Genomic DNA, 24332 nt, shown 5'->3' with positions numbered 1-24332 from the left:
CACGTATGATGTATGATGAAACTCATACTACCCTTATCAAAAGCAGCTAGAGTTTCCTTGATGAGAGAGATTTTCTAACCAATGTGAGTACGACCAATCTCCTCCACACCTTTAGCATTTTTCATATGAAAACGATCCACAATGATTTTACAATCAATATTCACATGGATTTTCTTCGTCCCCATTATCCAAGCAACTTGCAGCGTGTTGATGATGTCTTAATTTTCAGTTGCAAGAGGATTATTGTAACCCTGCCGATTGTAACATATGTTCACGAACAATAAACTTTTATTTATTTGTAAATTGTGCACGAACATTTACCTCGACAACTATTGGCCGATCATGTGGTTTAACATCATTTGATTTAACATCATCATTCACTTCATGTAGTTTAACATCATGTTTCACTTCTTCTGATTTAACATCCATCCTCACAATAGCTTTAGGAAACATACCCTGGTGCACCATATCTAATACCACAAATAACCGAAAAACAACTTCAAAATTCAAACCAATTGGAAAATCTAGAGACATATATCCAATGAAATGAGTCCAGAGATGCATATCCAGACTCAACGTTCATTTTTTCAGTAATGCTGTACAAACTGTCAACAATGTTGTCGTCTAGTTAATAATAAGAGCAGTAAAGAATCTATCGATGTTGGGGAGATGGAACAATGAGAAGATATAATCCAAAAATCAAAATAAGATAAATGATAAACTTACTCTTAAATGTGTTGGTGAGGGTGTAGAGTGCTTTGATGTTGAATGGAGTAATAAAAATTCAACCAAAATTGCATGATATAATATGTAGGTATTTCTATTTATATTTGTAATAAAAATTCAACCAGAATCTGCAGGGAAAGAAACAGTGAAAAAATTACATTGAAATCCCTAAAACTCTCGCTCTCTCCGTCGTGCCGTCTTCACCTTCCATGTCTGTTCAGTTACAGGTAAAAGTTACTCTCACATGGGTCTTCACCATTTATTACACTTCTAACTGATTTCAATCCTTATCACACACTACACTCATGATTTCTCTCTGACCTCAAAAGTTGTTGCTCAACATTTAACACAACACTTTCAAACATAAACCTATCCACTTTCTCTCTGTATTCACCGGTAATAATGGATTATACACATTTCTTCCTAGTAGCAACAGCCACTCTAGGTTTCATCTCCATATCCAAATCTCTCTTCCATTTCCTCACCTGGCTATACGCCATCTTAATCCGCCCAACAAAGCATCTCAAACACTACGGTTCATGGGCCGTAATTACCGGCTCAACCGACGGGATCGGCAAATCCATGGCTCTAGAGTTGGCATCCAACGGACTCGACATTCTCTTACTTGGCCGAAACCCTCTCAAACTCGAAGCAACATCAAAAGAGATACTTAGTAAATTCAGAAACGTCGAAGTTAAGTGCCTTGTCGTAGACCTGCAGAACAATACCGGAGACGAAATAATGAGAAAAATTGAAGAAGCTATTGATGGTTTAGATGTTGGAATCCTAGTGAATGGCGCTGGTGTGGCCTATCCTTATGCAAGATATTTTCATGAAGTTGATTTGGATTTGATGGATTCTATCATTAAGGTTAACGTAGAAGGAGCAACTTTGGTTACAAAAGCTGTGATTCCTAGTATGATTAAGAAGAAGAAAGGGGCTGTTGTTAACATTGGTTCGGGTTCCACTGTTGTTCTTCCTTCTTATCCTCTTGTCACACTTTATGCAGCTTCAAAAGCGTAAGTACTTTCATAAATGCATCTTTTCTATTCATCAATCGCTTAATTAAGGACCGGTTAATTACTTTAATTACGAAACAAATCTGAATCTAGATCTTGATGTTAATTTTACAGGTATCTTGCAATGTTCTCTGCATGTACCAATTTGGAATACAAACATCAAGGAATTGACATCCAGTGTCAGATTCCGTTATTTGTGTCGACGAAAATGACAAGGATGAAGGCGTCTCTGTTTGTTCCAACACCGGATGTATATAGCAAAACATGCATGAAATGGATTGGTTATGAGAAACTGGTTGTGCCGTACTTTTTTCATTCTCTGCAGTCGTTTGTCATAAGGGCGATTCCTGATGTATTGTTGGATTCTTACATGCTCAGTTATTTTCTTTACTGGCGGAAAAGAGGACTTGTTAAGGACTCCAAAATCAAAGCATCTGCTAATTCTGAAGCAAACTAGCATTGATGATGATGATGCCAAATTTGGCTTTCTGTTTCTGCTAAATCAACATCTCTTTGAAATATAAGAGTTATGATGGTCCCAGTGGATTACTTATGTGGTTTCCTTTTTTTGTTGGTATTTTCTCGATGATTTGCCTAAAACTATCATTGTTGTTTTCTTAATGTAACTCTTATTTTATTTGTTTTGTTATCTTTTAAGTATACTGCATCTATTAACAATCTTTTGTAGAAATGTGCATAATTTACTTGAAAATGGTGTTGAATAGTCTATGTGAGTTTGATCGAATCGAGTGAATTTGCTGTAAAAACGACCGTGAGTCAATTTGTTTTGACCTCTTAGAATTGTAAATTGGTCTTTAAGTCTAGAGTTAATTCTCAAATCTGGCAATCATAGTTTTACGATATTGCATCATTGGAGTTGGATTTGAACATATTTCTTCTAGTTAAGTTGAATTAGAATGAATTCCAAATTAAAAGAAAATACACGTAGCCAGGTAAAGATAAAGAGAATCTTTGTTGCAATGTGGCTGTCATGAAGGAATTTGAAAATTACAAGAGAATTACAAAAAAAAAAACTTTACGAGAGTGTTGTATATTTAACCCAAATAAAAATTAATTATTTTGAACTATAATACTAATATTCTTAACATATCTTCTTTTGACTAAAAATATTTAGTTAATTAAGGATATTAATAAAAATATTTTATTAAATATATCTTCTATTTTAAATAAGAAAATTAATTTTATTTACTCAACATTTTAACTACAATTAATTTAATATTTTTCGCAAACAAAAAAAAAAGTTAGACTTTTTTCTGCAAAATAAATAAATAAAAATCAAACTGATTCTCAGTTTCTCACACTCTGGTTTTGAAAAAATTTTGTTGGTTTTGAACTTATTCCTTACAGGTTCTCAACAATTATATGATATTATTTGATTTTTTGAGCTAAAAGGGTCAAACTTAAGTAAGGAGTAATTCAAGAATTAAATAAATAACATAAAAGTTAGACTTTTACTTATTTTATTGACAAAGTTTAATACATAATAACACAGCCATTAAAATAGAAAACAAAACATAGTCCTCCTACAAAACAACCCACCCCACCCATAGCATCTTTAATCAAGTGAATCTATTCTATGGACTCACTTCACTATAAATTATGTCAAGTTCTGCTTCTCAATCTCCATAACCTATCTTCTCATTCTTTACAATAATTACTAATTACACCCTTCAAAATGGAATGCTGTATAATCAATAGGCTCAAGACTCAACCCTTATGGTTTGTCTTAGTCTTTCTTGTAGGCTTATTCACCATTCTGAGGTTTGCATTTGTTTATTTCAAATGCTTCTATGTCAAATATTTCAAAGCTCCTAAAAAACTCAAAGATTGATGAATGAATTATTTTCGAGAAACATCATATTTATGGAATTGAGAGAATAAGGGCATCCGGAGATCCCAGTGAAATCGTTTGTAATTTTTTTTTTATTTGAATTTATTGTTTCTCTTTTACAATTACAAATTGTAATATCTTTATATTTAGCTTTTTATTTTATCTTTCATGTGTCATTTTGCTTATATCATATCTCGTGCATCAAATAAAATTTTAAACTATAAAGATAAATTATCAATAAAAATGTAATTGAAATAAAAATTAATAAATAAACAAAATATGAAAGGGAAAATGTATAAAAGGAGCATTTGGTTTTGCATTTAAAGGTGGAACAACCAACTATATAATGAGGTTTTATTTAACCAACCAAGTATTCAGTGCATGTTGTATAAAATCGGCAAGAAAAACCGCTCCAACAAAATTTGGTGTCCATATTTAAATATAAACAACTTTATTATGTTTGGTTAGTCGTTTCTTTCGACAGCGTAAAGATATTTTACACTGTTAGTTAATCTTAACCGTTAAATTTTTATATGTCTTGTTGATTTTTATTTTATTCACATATAAAGTATTATCTATCCATCGTTAGTTGGTCTAGTGGTGATTGACGCTAGACTTGGTAGAGAGAATTACGGTTCGATTGGGAGGGGGCTGAAACCACTTGATGCCAGAACTGACCCCGAACTGGACTAAAATAAACCAAATATATATATATATATATATATATATATATATATATATATATATATATATATATATATATATATATATATATATAAAACAATTAATTTCTTCTATAAAATGTTGGATATATTTACTTTTGAGCGTAACTAAGATTAGACTTTAAAATGTTTTATATATTTATTTTTGAGTTTAATTAAGATTAGACGCACCATCATTATAAACGTAATTGTAACTATACAGTTGTTCAATAAAAAATTACAAATTTTTAAAATTATTTTAAAATATTAAAATGATTTATGGAATATACAATGTTCTTTGACGTCATAAAATTATTTTAAATTATCAATGTAACTTCTATTTTTTCTTTAACTTTTTATTACATTATAAATTTTAAAAAAACGAAAAACATGGTTTAAAGTATTGGTTACTTTGCTATCGATTGGACGACAAGAGTTTGAATGGGACGACTGTTTGGTAAAAATAATAGTTGTGTGATAAGCTAACCGATAGTTTATAGCTTATGATTTATGGTTAATGACTGATGGTTTATGGCTAGCGACTTATAGCAGATAAAGTTTATTGAAATGTTTGATAAAATTAACGGTTCAATTAGTTGATAAATTAAAATGACATAAAAGACATTTAATGTATAATTGTATAATTGTTTTATTTTAAATTAAACAAAATTATAAAGGGTAATAATGAATTTTAGATAAAATAATAAGGATAAAAATAGAAGAAAAAATGATAAGTCAAAACGTTATTTGAAATAGCGTTCGAAAAATAAACTATAAGTTAGTAAAATAAACTATATGCTCGTGATAAAAAGACTGTTACCAAACAGGTCTTTTATTGTCATATGAACTTATAAGCTATAAACTAAAAGCTTAAAAAGTATCTTGCCAAACAGAGCCTAAATATTCTTTCATTCTTTTTAATTATTAGTGATCGTACTGATCCGACTAGATCGTCAACGGCCTACAACAGCTGGGCTTCGAATGAATGGGGGTGTACCTGCAAGGTACTTCGATGCCAAAGTGAGAAGAGAGAACAATCAAAATGCAAGTACAAAGTAAGAGTGAGAATGAATGAAGTTACATGACCCTCTAGTGAAAGAGGACATTTATAGACCACAATGTTGGGCCAAGATATCCACTTTGGACTGGGTGCCCAGACCCAAAATGGAGTCTGTCAAGATTCTACGTGTGTAGTGGAGTATGTGGTCTCCATCCTTGGTCAACCGCTCCACAGTTTTAGGGGAGACGCGGTCTTCTCGGAAGCGTGTAAACTCCGCCTTATCTGGTGGATTGAGGGTGAAGGAACCCTATGAAGAGAAGGGCCCTATGAGAGAAGGTTCAATGGAGGTGCTCGCAGGTGGCGCCCATTCGAGATCCGGAAGGAAATCTTGCTCGGTCTATAGTCCTTCTCGAGGGGCTCGTGGACTCAACAAGTTAGACTCAGAGTGATTTATGCTCGGCGTCTAGACATGCACATGCCTTGGCGACGAGGAGGCCGATTGGGCCTTCTTTTGGATTAGGTGGGATTTGTGCCTCATGCTATATTTAGGCCAAGCGTCGGTGTCATACCCCAAAATTTGCCCATACATTTTTTCCTATTCTAAATTCAAATCAAGATGCAAAGCTCCAAGACACACTCTCCCATACCTCAAAAATTGAGGGAGATGGGCCTTGTCAAAGATGGGTTATTTTGAAAAAAAATGTGAAGGAATTTGGATTTTTACAAATGGGCCCATATTTATTTGATCCAAACATGATTCTAATCTTATTAGAAGACTCCTGACCCAATCCCATGTCATTTTCATTATTTATTATTTATTTTATTTATCTTGATTTTGAAGTCATTTTAAAATTCAATTTAATTAAAATAAATAAATAAGGGAAAATAAAAATTGATTTTAGGTATATTATGTGATGGAAATATCAAGATAATTGAATCAAATTTTGTGATTAAAGAGATTGGGAAGAGAATATTGAAATTGGAATAAAATTAGAAAGATTCGATGATAATTTTCAATCAATTTCCAAGTTCCTTGATTCACTACAATTTGATTAACCTAAATGCCTCTAATATAAATGGAGATGTTACTGAGGGCAAGAGGAGGTTTTTTGGACGAATTCACAAGGTTTTGCAGTCCTGAAGAACTTGTGGAACACTTGAAAATTTCAAGAGAAAATTCAAACCGTTCTCTAAGTGGCAGAGCAATTCAGGACGTTTCAGTGATTCAAACACACTCCTGGATCATTCCTGAAGCTATCCCGATCATAAAAGAAGATTAACGCTCGCGAACTTGCCTCCATACGCTCACGATTTTCTCACTTTTTTTTCAAAATCGATTTACGTAATTTATGACTCTTAAACATAATTTGATGTTATATTCATGTTCATATGCATGTATGGAATGTTTCTGACACATTTAATTCAAGGTTTGGTACAGATTGAGTAATCCGCCATTGTTAGGTCGCGGAGGTCTCAATTTGGGGCTTTAAGGTAGAGACAAAATTAGCCAAAACTAATGGTGCCATTAGATTCAGTGAACAATTTCTAACCGATCCATGGTTTCTATATGAGTTTATATTGTATTATTTTGATTTGTGAAAGATGCAGGTTCTATGGTGACATGTGAAAACCGTGGGTAAAGCCCTGGTAAGAAAAATCCAAAACGAAGAAGAAGACTCCTTTGGGCTGGGCGCGCGTTTTAATTTTTTGAAATATATTTCTTGGTTTTAAACAACTAACAATAATAGTGCAGGTGGCGAAAGACGCTGGTGGTTGAGTGAGATTGCCTGGGTTCGATACCTGCAGGCGACATTATTTTTTTATCCATTCAATACATGTGTTTGTTTATAGATCCAATGCAACACCAATGGACAAGATCACGATGCACCTTACTTCATCTACTGTCAGATCATCGTCAACTTCAAATCCAACGTCCCACAACGCGAGTGCCCATCATGCACCTCCACTAAGGCGCAGCACCAGATTCAAGCTGAGTGTTTCTTTTGTTTTTTTTTTAATTCTTTTATTATATTTAGTTATATTTATTTATATTTATTTTATTTTCTTAATAAGATATTATATATATTTATATATTTATTTTAATTATACTTTTAAATCATATATTTATTTTAATTATACTTTTAAATTATATATTTGTTTAATTATATTTATTTCCTTTTTCTTGTTCTAATTTATATTTAAATATGTATATTATTTCAAAAAATTCATATTTATTTTGTTTTTATTCCAAAAATTCCTAAAAAATATATATTACACTCGATTCAATTTTCTCATCCCGATTTAATTAATTAGGTTGCAAGACCAATAATTAATTAAATTAGTTTATCATTATATTCCATTTGAATTTTAACCAGGATTTATTCTACACTGAGAATTCTTTGCCATGCCTTTTCAGGGTTATCAACATGGTTCACTCCGACAGCGCGCCCGATCAAAAACCCAGAGCTAAGTATCTTATCTTTAAAACTATTTTGTTTCCTTTTAAATAATCAGAGTTTGCCTTGCCTTCATTTCTCTTCTGCCTTTGCCTTTTTAGGGTTAACCCCGAGGCTTCCCGCTAACCATATCAGATCAAATCAAGCTAAGTGCTTTTGTTTATTTTATTTTAAATACATTATATCCTTATTTTTAGGGTTAACTGTGTTCGCCTTCGAACCGATAAATGCACTCACCCTATTTTGTTTGCCTTTTCCAGGATTTGTCAAACCGCCGAAGCTACGAATTTGGTAACCCTAAAACCCTAACCTTGATATTTTTCTTTGTTTATTATTACTTATGTCAAACCCTATTAAGGGATCCGCTGGTTACAATTTCCCTCCCCCATATTTGTTAATTATTTCTGTTAAACTGCGTCGTTAGTAATATAGGGAGTGACAACCATTAAATTGGATTAGCCTCACTAATTTACAAGATAATATAATTGAATATAATCACGTGATTGGTGCACACACGCACGCTTTTGGGTAACCCTCTCTGTTGCCTTGTTGCCTGTTGCCGGTTGCCTGTTGCCTTGTGTTTTTTGCAGAATAAGCCAAGTCCCTCGAATACGAGGATACCTCAGCCATGTTGCCTCGATAAAAAGGTCACGACCCTAAATGATGCTGCCTTCGATACACAAATGACCTCGACCCTCGGAAGTTGCCTACGGAAAAAGGCTGAGGTATCTTCTGGTTGCCTAACGGAAAAATGGCTTATTCTGATCCTTGCCTTAGATTACCTGCCCTTCTATGGCATGGGACAGTCTCATGGCAAAGGATGCTTCGACGACCCTTCAGCCTCCAAACGAAAGGCTTCCTGCCCTCTTATGGCAAGGATAGACCCTTTCATTCTGAAAGGCTAAAAAGAGACCTATCATCTGAGTTTAAGGTAATTGCCCCTAATTGCCTTGCAATGCTCATCTTTAATATTCTTTCTCACAATTCCTCGAAAACTGGCTACGCTCATTTACGAGCTAAAGTCCACTTTTTTCTTTCATCTACCTTTTTCTAAAAACAAACGAGCAAGCAAAGCAATTAAGAGCCCATGGAAAACCATGGATGCAAAGGGTGCCTTACACCTTCCCTTTGCATAAATTACCCCCCGAACTCAGATTTTCTTTAAAAGGTTTTTTCCTGTTTCTTTTTGCCTTTCTGAATTTGTTTGGATAAAATAAAAGTCGGTGGCGACTCTTGCTTACCGCGACATTTCGATCGATAAAAGTCAGTTCACCGAGTTACAGTCGGCCCAGTCCATAACAATTAGTTTAACAAATTCATAGTTCAATAAAGATTTTCCATTATTTTACGGAATTATGAATTACTAGGGATTATTATTTTCAGAAACTTAAGCTCCAAATACAACATGTTCTTGTTCAAAAATCATAAAAGTAAAACGTATATGAATTAATTAAAGTCCAAAAATAATATCTTACAATAAATGTAATATTTGATACTTCTTGATATTTCATAATAATATTGAGTTTTTACATGTTATACCCACGAACTTTTAATAGAAGCGAGTCAAGATATTTTACAATGACTTATCTTCCTAATAAAAAGAAAACGTTTTTAAAGGATGAGCAAACGAACCAATTAAAGATTTTATAGGTTGATCTCAATAACTAGACAAAATGTTTTCAGACTGAGTTCTACAACCAAACACAAATTTTAAAATTGGTTAATCTCAAGAATAAACTCTTGAAAATAATAACACTGACACAACACCAATACAACTCTTTTCTCACAAGTATTTTTTCACTCACAAGACACTAAAACAACTTCGATGAAAACAAAATATTTAGAGAGAGAGAGAGAGAAGAGAGACAAATTGCTAAGAATTAGAGAAATTTTGTGTAAGGAAGAAAGAAGGCACCTCATTCATATAGGAAAAGAATTATCTCATAAAGGAAACAATCCATGTGTCAATTAACTTACCTAATCGATTAGGTCCTAAGTCTAATCTCTTAGGTCCACAAATAATCGACTATTTGTGTTTGATATGGAATGTTTGGATTGAGAGTTCTTTGCAATCATTAAGACACTATCATAATCGATTATATAAACAATTTTTTTCATCTAATCGATTAGCCTTAGGATCTAATCAATTAGGTAGTTAAAGAATGTCTTCTAATAAAACTGACAATCTCCTAATCAACTATCTAGGGCTTAAAAACATTTGTAGGTACTTTGTTAGATAAAAGAAGGTTTTAAAAGATGTTTTAAGTGTGTGTGTGCGTGTGTGTGTGTGCGTGTGTGTGCATGTGTGTGTGTGTTGTGTGAGTTGTCTCAGCATATTATAAGTTACTCTCCTACTTTCACAAGACTCTGGTCACTCAGACATACACGACAAGGCAAACTTTCACACTTCCTGTCTTTATCATCTTTGAGACTTTAAGTTCCTTTTTCAGATACACCGATCAAAGAAGCACATCAATGGAACCTTGAGTCTTCTACTTAATGAGTCTTGAGATGTCTTCAAGTTAATCACCATCATCAAGGAGTTATAAAGACATTACTAGCGACTTCAGTAAACATTAGTGTTGTTATCATTAAAACACTAGGAAGGTTGGTAGCAGGATCATCAGCTTCATACCTCTAAGCACATAGATCATCATTATCCCCCCCTTTTTATAATGAGAACACATCTTTTAGGGAGTTGGTAAATGGATAAACATATAAATAAAATGTAGAGTGATTAAACTCCCTCTCACATCAGTAAAGAGTATACTCTACTCCCCCTAAGATTATACTTCTCCCTCTTTGGCATAATAAAAAATGCAAGAAACATAAATACACCACATAGATCATAAAATATCATTTTTAGAAAGGAAAGAAGAAGAGGCATATAAGAGTATTAATTCATGCATGATTTATTTGAGATTCCTTGTTCAGTTCTTATGAAAAAGAAGCTTTCTTTAGAAAGTCATTTTGTAAAAATATCTGCAAGTTTATTAGATGAAGTCATAAACGTAATTATTCATTCCGCATTTTCAACATGATCCCTAATAAAGTGGTGTTTAACCTCAATGTGTTTAGCCAACAAGTGCAGTATTGGTTTTTTAGTGAGATTTATAGCACTATTGTTGTTACATGTTATTAGGACAACTCCAAAATTTGTTATCATTGAGTTGCTGTTTCATCTAGATAATTTGAGAGCAACAACTACCCGCAACAAAGTATTATACCCCAATTGTGGATAGCGTGACACTTTTTTGTTTCTTGCTATGCTAGGAGACAAGTGAGCTCCTAGGTAAGTAACATGTATCATTGGTGCTTTTCCTATCCAGTCTGTACCCGACAAAGTCAGATTCGGTGTACCTAACTAAATTACAATCCGCTCCCTTGGAGTACCATGGATACATTTGTTGTATACTGATAAGATACTTCATGATGCGTTTAACATCATTAAGATGTGATTCTTTTGGGGGAGGCTTAAAAGCGAGCACACAGACATACAACAACCATGATATCTAGATGGGATGAAATGAGATTGATAAGATAGCCTAGTATACCTCAGTAGAAACAAAAAAGGAGGCCCGTGCTTTAGGAATTAGGTGCAAGTATGTTGTCATCATCTAGGTTGGGTTGTGTCGAGGTTTTCTGACGGTTACAATTCACTGACGATGTAAAACTACTTTACACCGTCGGTGCATTCCCATTAAATTCATATATATATATATATATATATATATATATATATATATATATATATATATATATATATATATATATATATATATATATATATATATATATATATATATGGCATATCATATGAGAATGGTATATTTATATGAGAATGAATCTGAACCATTGGATTTTAAAATAAATGGTGGAGATTATGGGTGAATCTTTTTTTTCTCTCTCCTACTTCATTTATTTCTAAATGAAGTAGGAGAGAGAAAAAAAAGATTCACCCATAATCTCCACCATTTATTTTAAAATCCAATGGTTCAGATTCATTCTCACATTCTCATATAAATATGTCATTCTCATATGATATGCCCTATATATATATATATACATATATATATATATATACATATATATATATATATATATATATATATATATATATATATATATATATATATATATATATATATATATATATATGAGAATGTAATAACCATTAGATTTATATTTAATGGTTGAGATTAAAACATATTTTTTTAAAATTTGATTAATAATTTCGCTTTCCTCTTAATGACAAGTGATTTATTAAATATCACAATTTAATCTCAACCATTCCTTTTTCAATCTAATGGTTCTTATTCATTATCACATTCTCATATAACTTATCCATTATCACTAGATATGCCCTATGTCATTACAATTCATGTCTCCTTGTCTACCTTAACACAATAAATAGAAATCAAGTTTCTTTATTTTTTTGTCTAAGACCTGCTATTTATGGCTATTCATACGCCTTAAATGTTCTGTCTGCGTATTAAAATATGTTAATTAAAAATAAAAATATTGTTCTCAGACTTGCCTACTCGACTTGGCTCAATTGACCCAACTCAATCCAACCCTTTAGATGACTTAAAAACGGGGTGACCTCTATTAAAGCCCACTTTATCCCTTGATGACTTAAAAATGAGGTTGAACTCTATTAATTTGGAGTTTAAAACTGGCTCAAAATATAAGTTAATTATTTACGAGAATATTAGTTACGAGAATATTGCATTCTTGGTTGGATTTAAACATATTACGTATGTTATTTCTAGTTAAGTTGAATGATTTGAGAATCATCTTTTCTAAATACTTTGAAGTTGGTATATTTACGTTTTTTTTAATCTATTTTCATTAAATCTTTATTTGTCTAAAACAATTATTCTGGTCAATAATATAAATTCATAAATTAAAGGGAAATCTTAAATTTTGGTCTTTGTTATGGATAAAAGTTAATTATTTTTAAACTATAATACTAATATTCTTAATATATTTATCTTTTAACTAAAAAAAATTTAGTTAAATGACACTTTATATTGAATATTAACAAAAATATTTTATTAAATTTATTTTGTATTTTAAATAAGAAAATTAATTGTATTTAATTAAAATTTTAGCGTGAAGCTTGACTTTTTTCCCAAATTAAAAAAAAAAAAAAGTTAGACTTTTTTCTCAAACTGATTCTCACACTCTGGTTTTGAAAAAGTTTTTGTTGGTTTTGAACTTATTCTTTACACGTCTCAACAATTTTGATATCTATGATTTTTGACCTAAAGGGTTTAAGTTCATAAAAAGTAATTCAAAAATTAAATAAATAACATAAAAGTTAAACTTTTACTTATTTTATTGATGAAGTCTAATACATACAACAGCCATTAGAATTAATAGAAAACAAAACATAGTCCTCCTACAAAACAACCCACCCTACCCATAGCATCTTCAATCAAATGAATCTATTCTGTGGATTCACTTAACTATAAATTATGACTTCTGCTTCTCAATCTCCATAAACTATTTTCTCATTCTCTACAATAATTATTAATTGCACCCTTCAAAATGGAATGCTGTATAATCAATAGGCTCAAGACTCAACCTTTATGGTTTGTCTTAGTCTTTCTTGTGGGCTTATTCACCATTCTAAGATTTTCTTTCGTTCATTTCAAAGGCTTCTATGTCAAATTTTTCAAAGCTCCCAAGAAACTCAAAGATTGATGAATGAATTATTTTCAAGAATCATCGTATTTATGGAATTGAGAGTAATAAGAGCTTGTGGAGGTCTCAGTGAAATCGTTGATTTTTATTTTTAAGAAAAAAAAAATTTTAGTTTATTGTTTCTGTTATTGTAATTTCTTCATTTTGCTTATTTAATTTCATATTTGTGGTCACTTTTGTCTATTATCAATAAGTCGTGTGGGTCAATATATAAGGAGCCTCTTATTTTGAATTTAAAGTTGGGTAGCTGGTATTTAGTGCATGTTGTATAAAATCGGCAAAAAAAACCGCTCACAACAAAATTCTGTGTCCATATTTAAATATAAACAACTTTATTATGTTTGGTTAACTGTTTCTTTAAATGTTTGATATATTTATTTTTTTGTTACATTAAAAATTAAAAAGAAAAAAAATGAAAACAGATAATAACCTACAACATCACCTAACAATATTGACCAGAGACAGCTTAAAATATCTGGATAGTAAAACTTCAATGGTTTCTTTACTATCGATTGAAGGACAAGAAGTTCAAAATATATGTATAGTGATGAAACTTCAATGGTTCCTTCGCTATCAATTATAGCACAAGAATTTGAATGTGACGGTTGAATCAATTTATTTTGAGTTTAATTGTAGTGCACTGACAGTGTAAATAAACTTTACATATACATCCAATCAAAATTCTTATAACTTGTCATGTCATATTAATTTTTTTAAATTAAAATTGTGTTTTAATTGGATGCATGGTTGTGATTGGTTGACAGTGTAAAAATATTTTACACTGTCAGTGCATATCCCTTTTTCTCATTTATTTTTCTTTTTTGGATTACATATAATATCTTGCAATATAAGCGAGATTCATCTCGATAATATCGATGTTCTTTCACTATGTGGCTCATGTGCCCACTATTTCAGCTTAGATTCTATTTTTTTTATTGACTTGGTAGTAAAGTGGACTTTTATTTAACTTTTTATTTATTATTTAAATTTCACATAAATTATTTTTATTTTTTATTTTTTTACATTATATATATTTACGAAATATATTTAACTTTTGTATTTATTATTTAAAGTGGACTTGGTAGTAAAGTGGACTTTTATTTAACTTTTATTTTTTTACAAAATATATATATATATATATATATATATATATATATATATATATATATATATATATATATATATACACGAGGAAGGATATATTTACTCCAAGAGTAAGTGTTGAACACTTACTCCCAATCTTAACCATTGATTTTCATTAATCTAACAGTTTTAATTGATCATTTAATCTAATTATTTTTAGAAATATTTTTCTATATAAAAAATTAATTAAAACCGTTAGATTACTAATAATCGATGGTTAAGATTTGAAATGATAAAAGAGTCATTATTATTAATAAAATATTTAATTTTCATAATAGTATAACAACCTAAAAGATATTTGGAAAATTTACGTAAGTCCTCCAAAATTCTCCTTCAATACAATTTTTGAGTTCCCCATTTTATGGGATTTTAAGTGCTATAAATAAAATTAAACCCTCCAAAACTCTCCTACCCAAAATCTTTTTATTCTTTTCACTCAATTCTTTCTATTTTTCAAAGCCCTCCCCTCCAAATTCGCAAACAAAGTCTTAGCGTTGACTCTATAAACTTAACCTTTTCATTTGTAACTAGTCAGAGACCTGTGCTGTCGCCCGGGTGTATTAATTGTAGTGTAATATTTTTTGAACGATAGAAAAAATTGTGAAGTAAAGAATTTTGACCAATGCATATATAAAATGGAAATTAACCATTTTAAAAAAAGTTTTATTAATAAAATATTAGTGGTATGAAAATTAGGTTCTAAGTTAAAATAATGATTTAAAAAAAAAATTTAAGATAGATCACGAATACAATAGTAAAATAGGGTCAAGTATTGAATTAAACATGTTGTCCAAAAAATCCTGCAAGGCATACAAATAAAAAAAAGATATCGTGTTGATAGTGCCCCGTGATAAAAATTTCTAAATTGACATTTAGAAATAAGAATTTTGTGTCTAAAAAAAACAATTATTAATTAAAATAAAATAGGTATTTTGATGATAATGCCCCGTGAGAAAAATAAAAAATTTGACATTTGAAAATAAGAATTTTGTATTTTAAATAAGGACAATTGTTAATTAAAATAAAAATAAAAAGATATTATGTTGATAGTGGCCCGCTAGTGAAATATAAATGTTGACATTTGAAAATAAATTATTTAATAATTATGAATAATTTTTTAATAATTATAATATAATTATATTTTTGGTTGAGTTAATTTTTACGTGTTCCTCTTTGTTTCATTAAAAAATATTCAATTTATTAGATAATTCAATTTATTAAATAGAGAATGTGGATTAGGAGTGAGAATAAGCTGAAACTATAGTAATACACAATGTCACAAAAGTGGGATAAGCCATTGTATCAAAAACAATCTCAGAAAAATATAGTAATACTCTCTTCACACTTTTAGTGGGATAAGCCATTGTATCAAAAACAATCTCAGAAAAATATAGTAATACTCTCTTCACACTTTTAGTCTTCAACAGAAAAAGAAACAAATCGATTCTTATTTATTTAAGGGTTAAATAAGTTTTTGGTCCCTATAAATATTGCAGTTTTCATTTTTAGTCCCTCCCTGTCTTTAGGCAACTGTTTTTTTTTTTAAAACCGTTGCCAAAACCAGCTAAAACCATTGCCAAAACCCATGAGGGACTAAAAATGAAACTGCAATATTTATAGGGACCAAAAACTTATTTAACCCTTTATTTAAATGAAAATAAACTGAAACTCATATTGATGTACGTATTAAAACTTAGCTATATTTCATTCAAGTTTTGTTTAGTGAGATTTAAATACAAAACAATATATAGTCAAAGATTAAAATAATGAAAACTAATGAGATGTTCTAGATCTACAAAATAAAAAAACATGGAGCCGCGGTTTCTTCTTCCTTTAGATCTGAAAAAAGTAATAGTAAAATTGTTCTAGATCTATTAAGAAGTACCAATAGAAAAAAAATTAGAAAGAAGAGATAAAGAAGAAGAAAGAAGCGAGAAGATGAAGTGAACAGTGATGTTGTGCAATCGTTAAGATTTTGTTGGATTTTTTGTTTGGCTTTTCTTTGCAAATATCTACAATGTTCTCTAGAGATTCAAAACTATATGATAACAATAGTTTATTGTTTGTACGGAGAGAGAAACATTGATTTGTGAAAATGAATTAATTCTAATTAAATTATAATAAATATACTTGTTTGTGGCAAAGATATTGTCAATTCATTTAGGCATATAGCTAGTGTGATAGACATTGGACAGTCTGAATACTCTGAATTTACTGATCTGTTTCTCATAGTCTAATCACATCGTAACTCATAAAATGTGGAAAAGAAAATGTTTGAAGCAATTGTTTAAGCCTTGGAGGGAAATCAATATTGAATTTGGGCCAATGAAAAATGAACAGGTGTGACTTTCTGTGAGTAGAGTTGAAAAAGGTAGTGCTTAATTTGTTAATTACTTGAATGTCCAAAACATAGTGCAAGCTTTTTTTCATGAAAGGGTATTTTAGTCTCTTTGGTCAATTGATTAGTATCTACTTTTAATATAATAAAGTATAATACATATGAAATTCTATAATTATCCCTTTAATCACTATTTTGAGGGTGATAAACGGGGACATAGATGTAATTGCATCTCCCTTAATATTTTAATTAATAAATAAATTTTCTAATCATGATTACATTCCAACATTCAATTTAATGCAAAACTTCTTTATTGGAACACGCTTTTTTATTGCATCGGTGCATTTTCATTGGGTCATGCAGACATAGAGCCAAGTGAAGTCTGCATAATTTCAAATTTGCATACCTTTTTCATTCCTCTCATTCAATTTCGTTTGCCTATTGAATCCTATCTACTTTAATATATAAAAAATAATTACCACCAAATTTCCTTAATTATCCTAATCAAAACAATTTTAAGGGAGTTTATCATACCCTAAACGTAATTCCACAATAAAATCATTCAATTACCTTTAACCCTAATTAATTAGAATCTTTTATTGGAATGTGCAATTTCCTTTTACTTTTTTGCCTTGGAAACTATCCACGTGATCTCTGAAACCTATTCTACTTCCAACATATCTTCTAAAATGCAGAAAATAAGTTATTGAAAAACGAAAAACAAATCTTTTAAGTTTCTCTTCAATCATCCAGATTTTCCCATTTATTTAAGCAAACAGAAGTTATGAGTGATCTCATTCTTCACCTTTTCGTTCCATCTTCCACCAACTGCAACAACAATTTCCTCTGTTCCTTCTTCCTCCAGGTCCTTGCATAGGTTCCTTCCATCTCTCTTTGTATTGATGTTTTGATTGTTTCTTTTAGGGTTTTTATATCACTTTGTTTCGCTCAATGGGTTTGCTTGAAGTATTCGGAAATTGTTTTAAAAAAATCATCTTCCACGAAGAGTTTTAGGTCTCTGAGTTTCTTGATGTTAATCATTTTTTACGGTCCTGGCTGAAACCGTCGTTGTCGTCGCCATCGAAGTTGATCTCAATCAAATCAAAGTCAAGCTCTTCAACAGATAAAGCTTCGACGATGTTCAGGTCTTCTATTGAACTTTTCCCCCATTTCGATTTCTTGATGTATATGTTTAAATTCCATATTTTTATGTTTGTTTTAACATCATTTGAAAAGGATTAATCACTAGATTAGTTTCAATTACTTATATTTATTTGTACTGTTGTTATTAGATGTTTTAAATCTGAGAATCTGAGAAATTAATAGGCTTTTTTGTTTAGGTTAGAAAGTGTACATTGTGTTTAGGTTAATTTGAAAATTTTGTTAATTTTGTTATTTGGTTTTACCAGCTTAATGATGTGCCTCTTGGAGATTACATCGGAGTTCAATAGTCCAAGAATGCTACATATGTGCCTCACACTGCAGGTAGGTACTAAGTGAGGCATGCCATGGAAATCTTTCACTTGCTAACTGAAAATGAGGATTTATTGATTTCTTATTGGTTTGATTTCCTGGATGATGGCATTTTTGTAATAGCTTTTGGAGTGGTTTTATTTGAACTCATTACTGGAAGAAAACCAATTTAAACCAAAAGATTTCCATGAGAAGAGAATTTAGTATTACGGGTGAGTTATCATAACACTTTGCAAAACAGATTTGGTTCATTTTGAGTCTTTTGATAGATAATGACCAAGTTAACATAACCCTAATCACATCAAATGCTCTTTCTCAGCCATATTATCTGAAGAGTGGCAACACAACTACAAGGCAGACTAGAGGTTCCCTTGCTTCCTCAACAAAATCATTGGCGTCCTAGATCATGGACTTGATGTTTGGATTCTATATCAAACTTTATCATCCTTCCTATTTTATTATAAGCAATATTTTTACTCGGTTATTCATACTCTCTAAAGAGGTTCGGCGTATTATGTTTTTTTGGATTTGAGTTGGAATATTTACTCATTGGCATCTTAGCATTGTGATCTTATGATCGGTTACTTAGTTTTGTGTTTGTTGGATTTGAGTTGGAGTATTTACTCATTTAATTGAATTCTATGGCATCTTAGCATTGTGATCTTATGAATGACTACTTGGTTGGCAAATGTTTTGAGAAAGGTTCATAATTTATGGATACAGGTTGATCTATGTTAGTCTAATCATTGTGCCGATACTTTAGTTTTTGGACAGAATTGAAAGTAATGTTGATTTGTTGGATATTCATGGAGTTTATCTCACTTTGATATATGCATGCTTTTGTCTATGCACTTGACATATTGATATTCATTTCACATCAGAAAAACTTAGTAAAAGTTTTGACAATCAGTTATATGATTATTTCTTCTTTAGATTTTTTTTAGATTTTTTACATTTTGAATTAGTTTTTACATATGGTCATTTCTTCCTTGACAATTGCACGAATTGAAGATTTATTTTATAGTAAACAATATAAACATATAATCTTATTTAAAGGATCCATAAAAATATTTTTTCCAAAATATTTAACCTCAAATATATTAAATATTTTAAAGTAATTAATTGAATTATCAATTTAAATTTTAGTTTTTTTTTTGTTGTATATGAAACATTAGAAAGTTTGTATTTTTTTTCTCATATATTTGCATTTTTTTCATATGTTAAACGAGTTGTATTTGCATTTAATTAATATAATTGAAATTCACAATAGTATAGATAATTTGATACAAATTTTAATTTAATACTACTTATCACATTAAATTTATATAATTGATATTGTTAATACATATTTTACTATGATTATGGACCATTGGTTTTCCCAAACATTTCTTCTTAGAAGACGTAAAGTCCCTCATTTTGTTCATTTTTTGATACATGTATTCCAATAAAAATAATAAAAATAAATTTTTATTTTATTTTTTAATACTGTATTTCATCCATATTCAAAATCAACAATAATCAATCCTTACATTTACATTTAACGTAATCAACAAAACTAATAATGTGATATGGGGCCAATAATGATATATTTACTTTGTATTAAATAGAATGAGATCTTTATCATATCTTTTTTATTCCATTTATCAGTATATTTTTTATTTACTAATTATAAAATCATATTAGTATTATTGTCAAATTCAATACAATATTCGCACAAGATATGATAATGCCCTTAATTGTAATTTAATACTAAATTGCTAACCAATTTTCAAAATAATAAATATTATACCCTACATTAGAGCCCTTAATTGTAATGGCTTTGGTATAACGCCCTTAATTGTAACGCCCTTAATTAGGGTATAATAACGCCCTTAATTATAATTTCATACTAAATTGTTAACTAAGTTTTATTAGGCCATTAATTATAATGGCTTTGGTATAACGTCCTTAATTATAATTTCATACTAAATTGCTAACTAAATTTTAGAATAATAAATAGTATACCCTACATATTAGACTAATTCGTTATCTTAGAATGTTTTTTTTAGACAATTCATTATATTAGAATGTCACATTCTAAGTTAACATTTTTTTGGCTAATTTTTAAAATTTATTAAAAATTCGATCATTATAATTGATCATGCCATTAAATCTATAAAATATTAAATCAATTAAAATTACCAATTATTATTAAATGAATCAATTTTATTAAATTAACAATATTTTGGAAATTATACCTGGATCTTCCTTAATCAATTTTCTATCTTCTTTTCCAATTATTTTTTAATCTTTAAATTTAATTAATTATAATAAATGTATTATCAATATGTTTTATAGTTATGTAATTTTAGATTTGTAATAAATTGAAATAACTTTTGATATTAAAGAATGCAATTTTAATTTTATAATTTAAATTTGTACTATGACTTTATTTTAATTTTTTATAATATAATAAAAAATAAATTTGCAAGCTTAGAACAGTTATTTAGTTTTTATTTTGTTTTTTTTACGTTGAGATCATTTTTTATGATTAGATTCAAACTTAGAATAAAAACTTAAAGGGTTTGTGTTTTTTTTCTTATCATTCAAAAAATCCAAATTTTTATCTCTTTTTGTTCCTTAATTACCCTAATCACAATCAATTTAAAATGGTTTTACATACCCCTGAGAGTAATTACACCCCTAAACTTATTAAATTACAGCAGCCTAATTATTTTAAATATTTTATTGGAATAATGCAGCCGCCAATATAATTATTTCATTGGAATATGAAAAAGAACTTACAACACGCTTTACTCTCATTTCCTCCACCTTCCTCATACTCTCTCTTTCTCCTCCGGAAAAAAATTCCCAATTCTCATTTTTCCTCCATCATCATTCAACACTGCACCATCCTTCATTCTTTTTAATTTTATTTTTGAAAACACTGTTTCTCTCTACAGTTTTCCTTCATCTTCATCTCTTTCATCTTTGTTGCTTTCATTTTCTTGATGCTTTAATTTATTCGTCTATGTTGCTTTTAACCAGATAATAAGTCGATAATTTTCCTCCGTTAAGGATAATAATGATTATTAACATCATTTTGAAATATTTGTATTTAAAAAATAACATCATAGTTATTCTTATCTTTATATAATAATAATAATAGTAATAATAATAATAACAATATAACAACAACAATAATAAAAATACTTTCTATAAAAAAATAAAATAATAATATTATTATTAATAATAATAATAATTTATTAGTATTGTAAATGGTGAATATTTATAAAATTTATTTTATATATTTATTACATATTAAATATTATAAAAAATTCTTAATTTGGAGAAATTTGCATGTATTAAATTGATAAAAAAGATGGATAACACAATTTTCTTATGAAAAACTCAAATTTGTTATTATTTTTATTTAATTTATTTTATTATCTATTCAATATTTATAAAAAAGATGGATAAATTCATACTATATTTTTGCATATATAAATTCATAATATATAAATTTTATATTCATATGAATTTTATACTCATATGATATCTTTTACAATTTACTTATCACATTGCATTTTATAAAAACTTTTTCTTTTAAATTTTTCAACAATGATTATTTGTTTAAGATTTGTCAGAGATTTCTTATAAAATTTAACTGTGTTTAAATATACTTTCTATTATATGATAAAATTATATATTATCAATAGAATTAATAAATTTACAATACAGAAAATTTAAAAATTATAGGCATGCCTGACGGACCTAACCTATTATTTTGACGGGCCGACAAAATATTTACTTAAATTGAACAAGTATATAGATCATATATTAATGAGTTCTGAATTACTATAGCATATAACTTCTAAATTACTACACAAATTTAACAAACATAATCAAATTGTGTTATCCATCTTTTTTTGGTAGAATTATAAACAATTATAAAAATTATTGGCATGCCCGACGGGCCAAACCTTTTTTTCCACCATATATTTGGTTTAATAGCAATTAAACAATCTATCTATATCCTAACAACTACTACATAATAAATTAAATTAATATTTATATGACAATTAATATTGATTTTTTTCTGTTAATTCGTATAAATTAAAATACATTTTTTAACCATAACCATATTATATTTATTTAATATTTATACCGACTTTACGTGACCCGTGCGGGCGCACGGGTCCTTTACTAGTTTGTTAGATAGTAGATAAGTAACGCTGAATAGGAACATTTTTTCCGATAGTCGCTGAATAGGAACATTTTTTTCTTAATCCAAATCTATTTTTTGTGTTAACAATTTTTTCCTTCAACATAATTTTTTATATGAATATGACATAGGTCAATATTACTTTTAACTTTTTATTCTCTATCTTTCAAAAACAATAACTCATCTTAATTATTACTTATTTTAATTTAAATATTATATAATTTGGTTAAATATATTTTTAGTCCCTATAAATATATTAAATTTAACTTTTAATTCTAGATAAATAGTGTCATGTTTTATTTCTTATAAAATTATTATTATATGATGTTTTAGTCCTTTTACAGAGACTAAGAGTGTGTTTGGATGAGGTAATTAGAAATTTTAAAGCAATTTAAAATTTAAAGCAATTCAAATGATTCAATTCAAATCCATTCATTTTTAAATTATTTTGTTTGGATGGAGTATTAAGATAATTCATTGTTAGACATTTGGTGTCATTTTTTATAAAATTTAAATTTTTTGGACCAAGTTAAAAAATAAAAAAGTAGGGACTAATTTGCAATTTTTAAAAATTTGAAGGACCAAATTGTAAATTTAAAAATTTGTTAAGGATCAATTTGCAATTTTTTGAAATTTTTTGGGGTCAATTTTATAATTTTGGAAAATATGAGGATCAATTTGTAAAATTTGAAGAAATAATAATAAATACATTCTATGGAACATGAGAGGAATTTCAAATTCTTTGACTTTTGGTGTCATTTCAAAATGATTAAATTTGACTTAGATGAAATACTCCATAAATTTCCATCATTTTAACAATTCTTCATTTTTGTATCCAAACAATAAATTTTGATCAAATTATTTTAAATTCCCTCAAAAAATTCATTTCCCTCATTAAAATGTTTCATCCAAACACACTCTAAAACTACGCACAAAATAAATTTGTAGAGACTAAAATATGACTTTTTTTATAAGGGTTAAAAATAAAAATTAATAATTTTGTAGATATCAAAAATATATTTAATCCTAAATTATTTAAAAAATAATTTTAATTTCATATATTATATTTCAATTATTATATATTATATTTCAATTTCATATTAATTAATCATTGAAATAAATTTCTTCCCTACTATCAGCACTAAAAATTAATCCCATAGCATTACTTAGAGTTTCTTTTTTCCTTAGAGTAATTGGAGATATTTTTTTCTTCAACTAAATACATTTGAATGAGTTCAAATAATCCTTATAATGAGGAAACTTCCTTGTTTTTTCCCTACCGATTGAACCACAAGAGTTTGAATGTGTCTGATAAACCATTCTTTCCTTCTTTTTACGTATAAATTTGGTAAATTTACAGTTTAAGGAAGACTTGTTTATTAATTAAAGTCTAAATTTTAATATAAAATAAGGCATGCCAAATTCACAATAGGTACATCAATTAATTAAAGTTCAAAACTAATACTAGAATAAAGGCATGTCAAATTCACTTAATACACTAGAACACCACATAAAAGAAACTCTCCTATCGTCACATAGCTAAACTAATACATCAATTATTAACACACCTGATGAATTTTTTACACATCATTAAAGTTAAATGTATAAAATTTAAAATAAAAATGAAAAATAACAAAATTTGACCTCAAAGGGTTGGCTCAGTTGGCAAATGAGCTTTCTCCAAAAAGGGACGGAACCGGCTAGTACCCGG

General features: G+C 28.9%; 1 protein-coding gene and 1 long non-coding RNA gene across 3 annotated transcripts in view; both read left to right on the top strand.

Moving 5' to 3' along the window:
* Window positions 1-2388, top strand: part of LOC131661497 (very-long-chain 3-oxoacyl-CoA reductase 1-like) — a 36839-nt gene extending 34451 nt beyond the window's left edge. The window contains exons 1-2 of one of the 2 annotated variants that reach the window (XM_058931057.1): window positions 837-1745; window positions 1860-2388. In XM_058931057.1, coding sequence (XP_058787040.1) covers window positions 1129-1745; window positions 1860-2202 — 960 coding nt within the window. In that variant the 5' untranslated portion in view covers window positions 837-1128 and the 3' untranslated portion in view covers window positions 2203-2388. Of the gene's footprint in view, window positions 1-836; window positions 1746-1859 lie in introns of those variants that run through there. The other variant, XM_058931058.1, reaches the window with a different exon arrangement.
* Window positions 2389-17953: 15565 nt separating this feature from the next.
* Window positions 17954-19054, top strand: LOC131655794 (uncharacterized). The gene is made up of 4 exons (XR_009299883.1): window positions 17954-18089; window positions 18354-18429; window positions 18541-18629; window positions 18737-19054. It is a non-coding gene; the product is annotated as an uncharacterized LOC131655794 (long non-coding RNA).
* The last annotated feature ends 5278 nt before the right edge of the window (window positions 19055-24332 follow it).

The sequence above is a fragment of the Vicia villosa genome, linkage group LG3 (genome assembly GCF_029867415.1).
Source record: "Vicia villosa cultivar HV-30 ecotype Madison, WI linkage group LG3, Vvil1.0, whole genome shotgun sequence".
NCBI classification, from domain to species: Eukaryota; Viridiplantae; Streptophyta; class Magnoliopsida; order Fabales; family Fabaceae; genus Vicia; species Vicia villosa.
The sequence above is the reverse complement of the archived record's forward strand: the minus strand, read 5'-3'. Positions and strand labels throughout refer to the sequence as shown.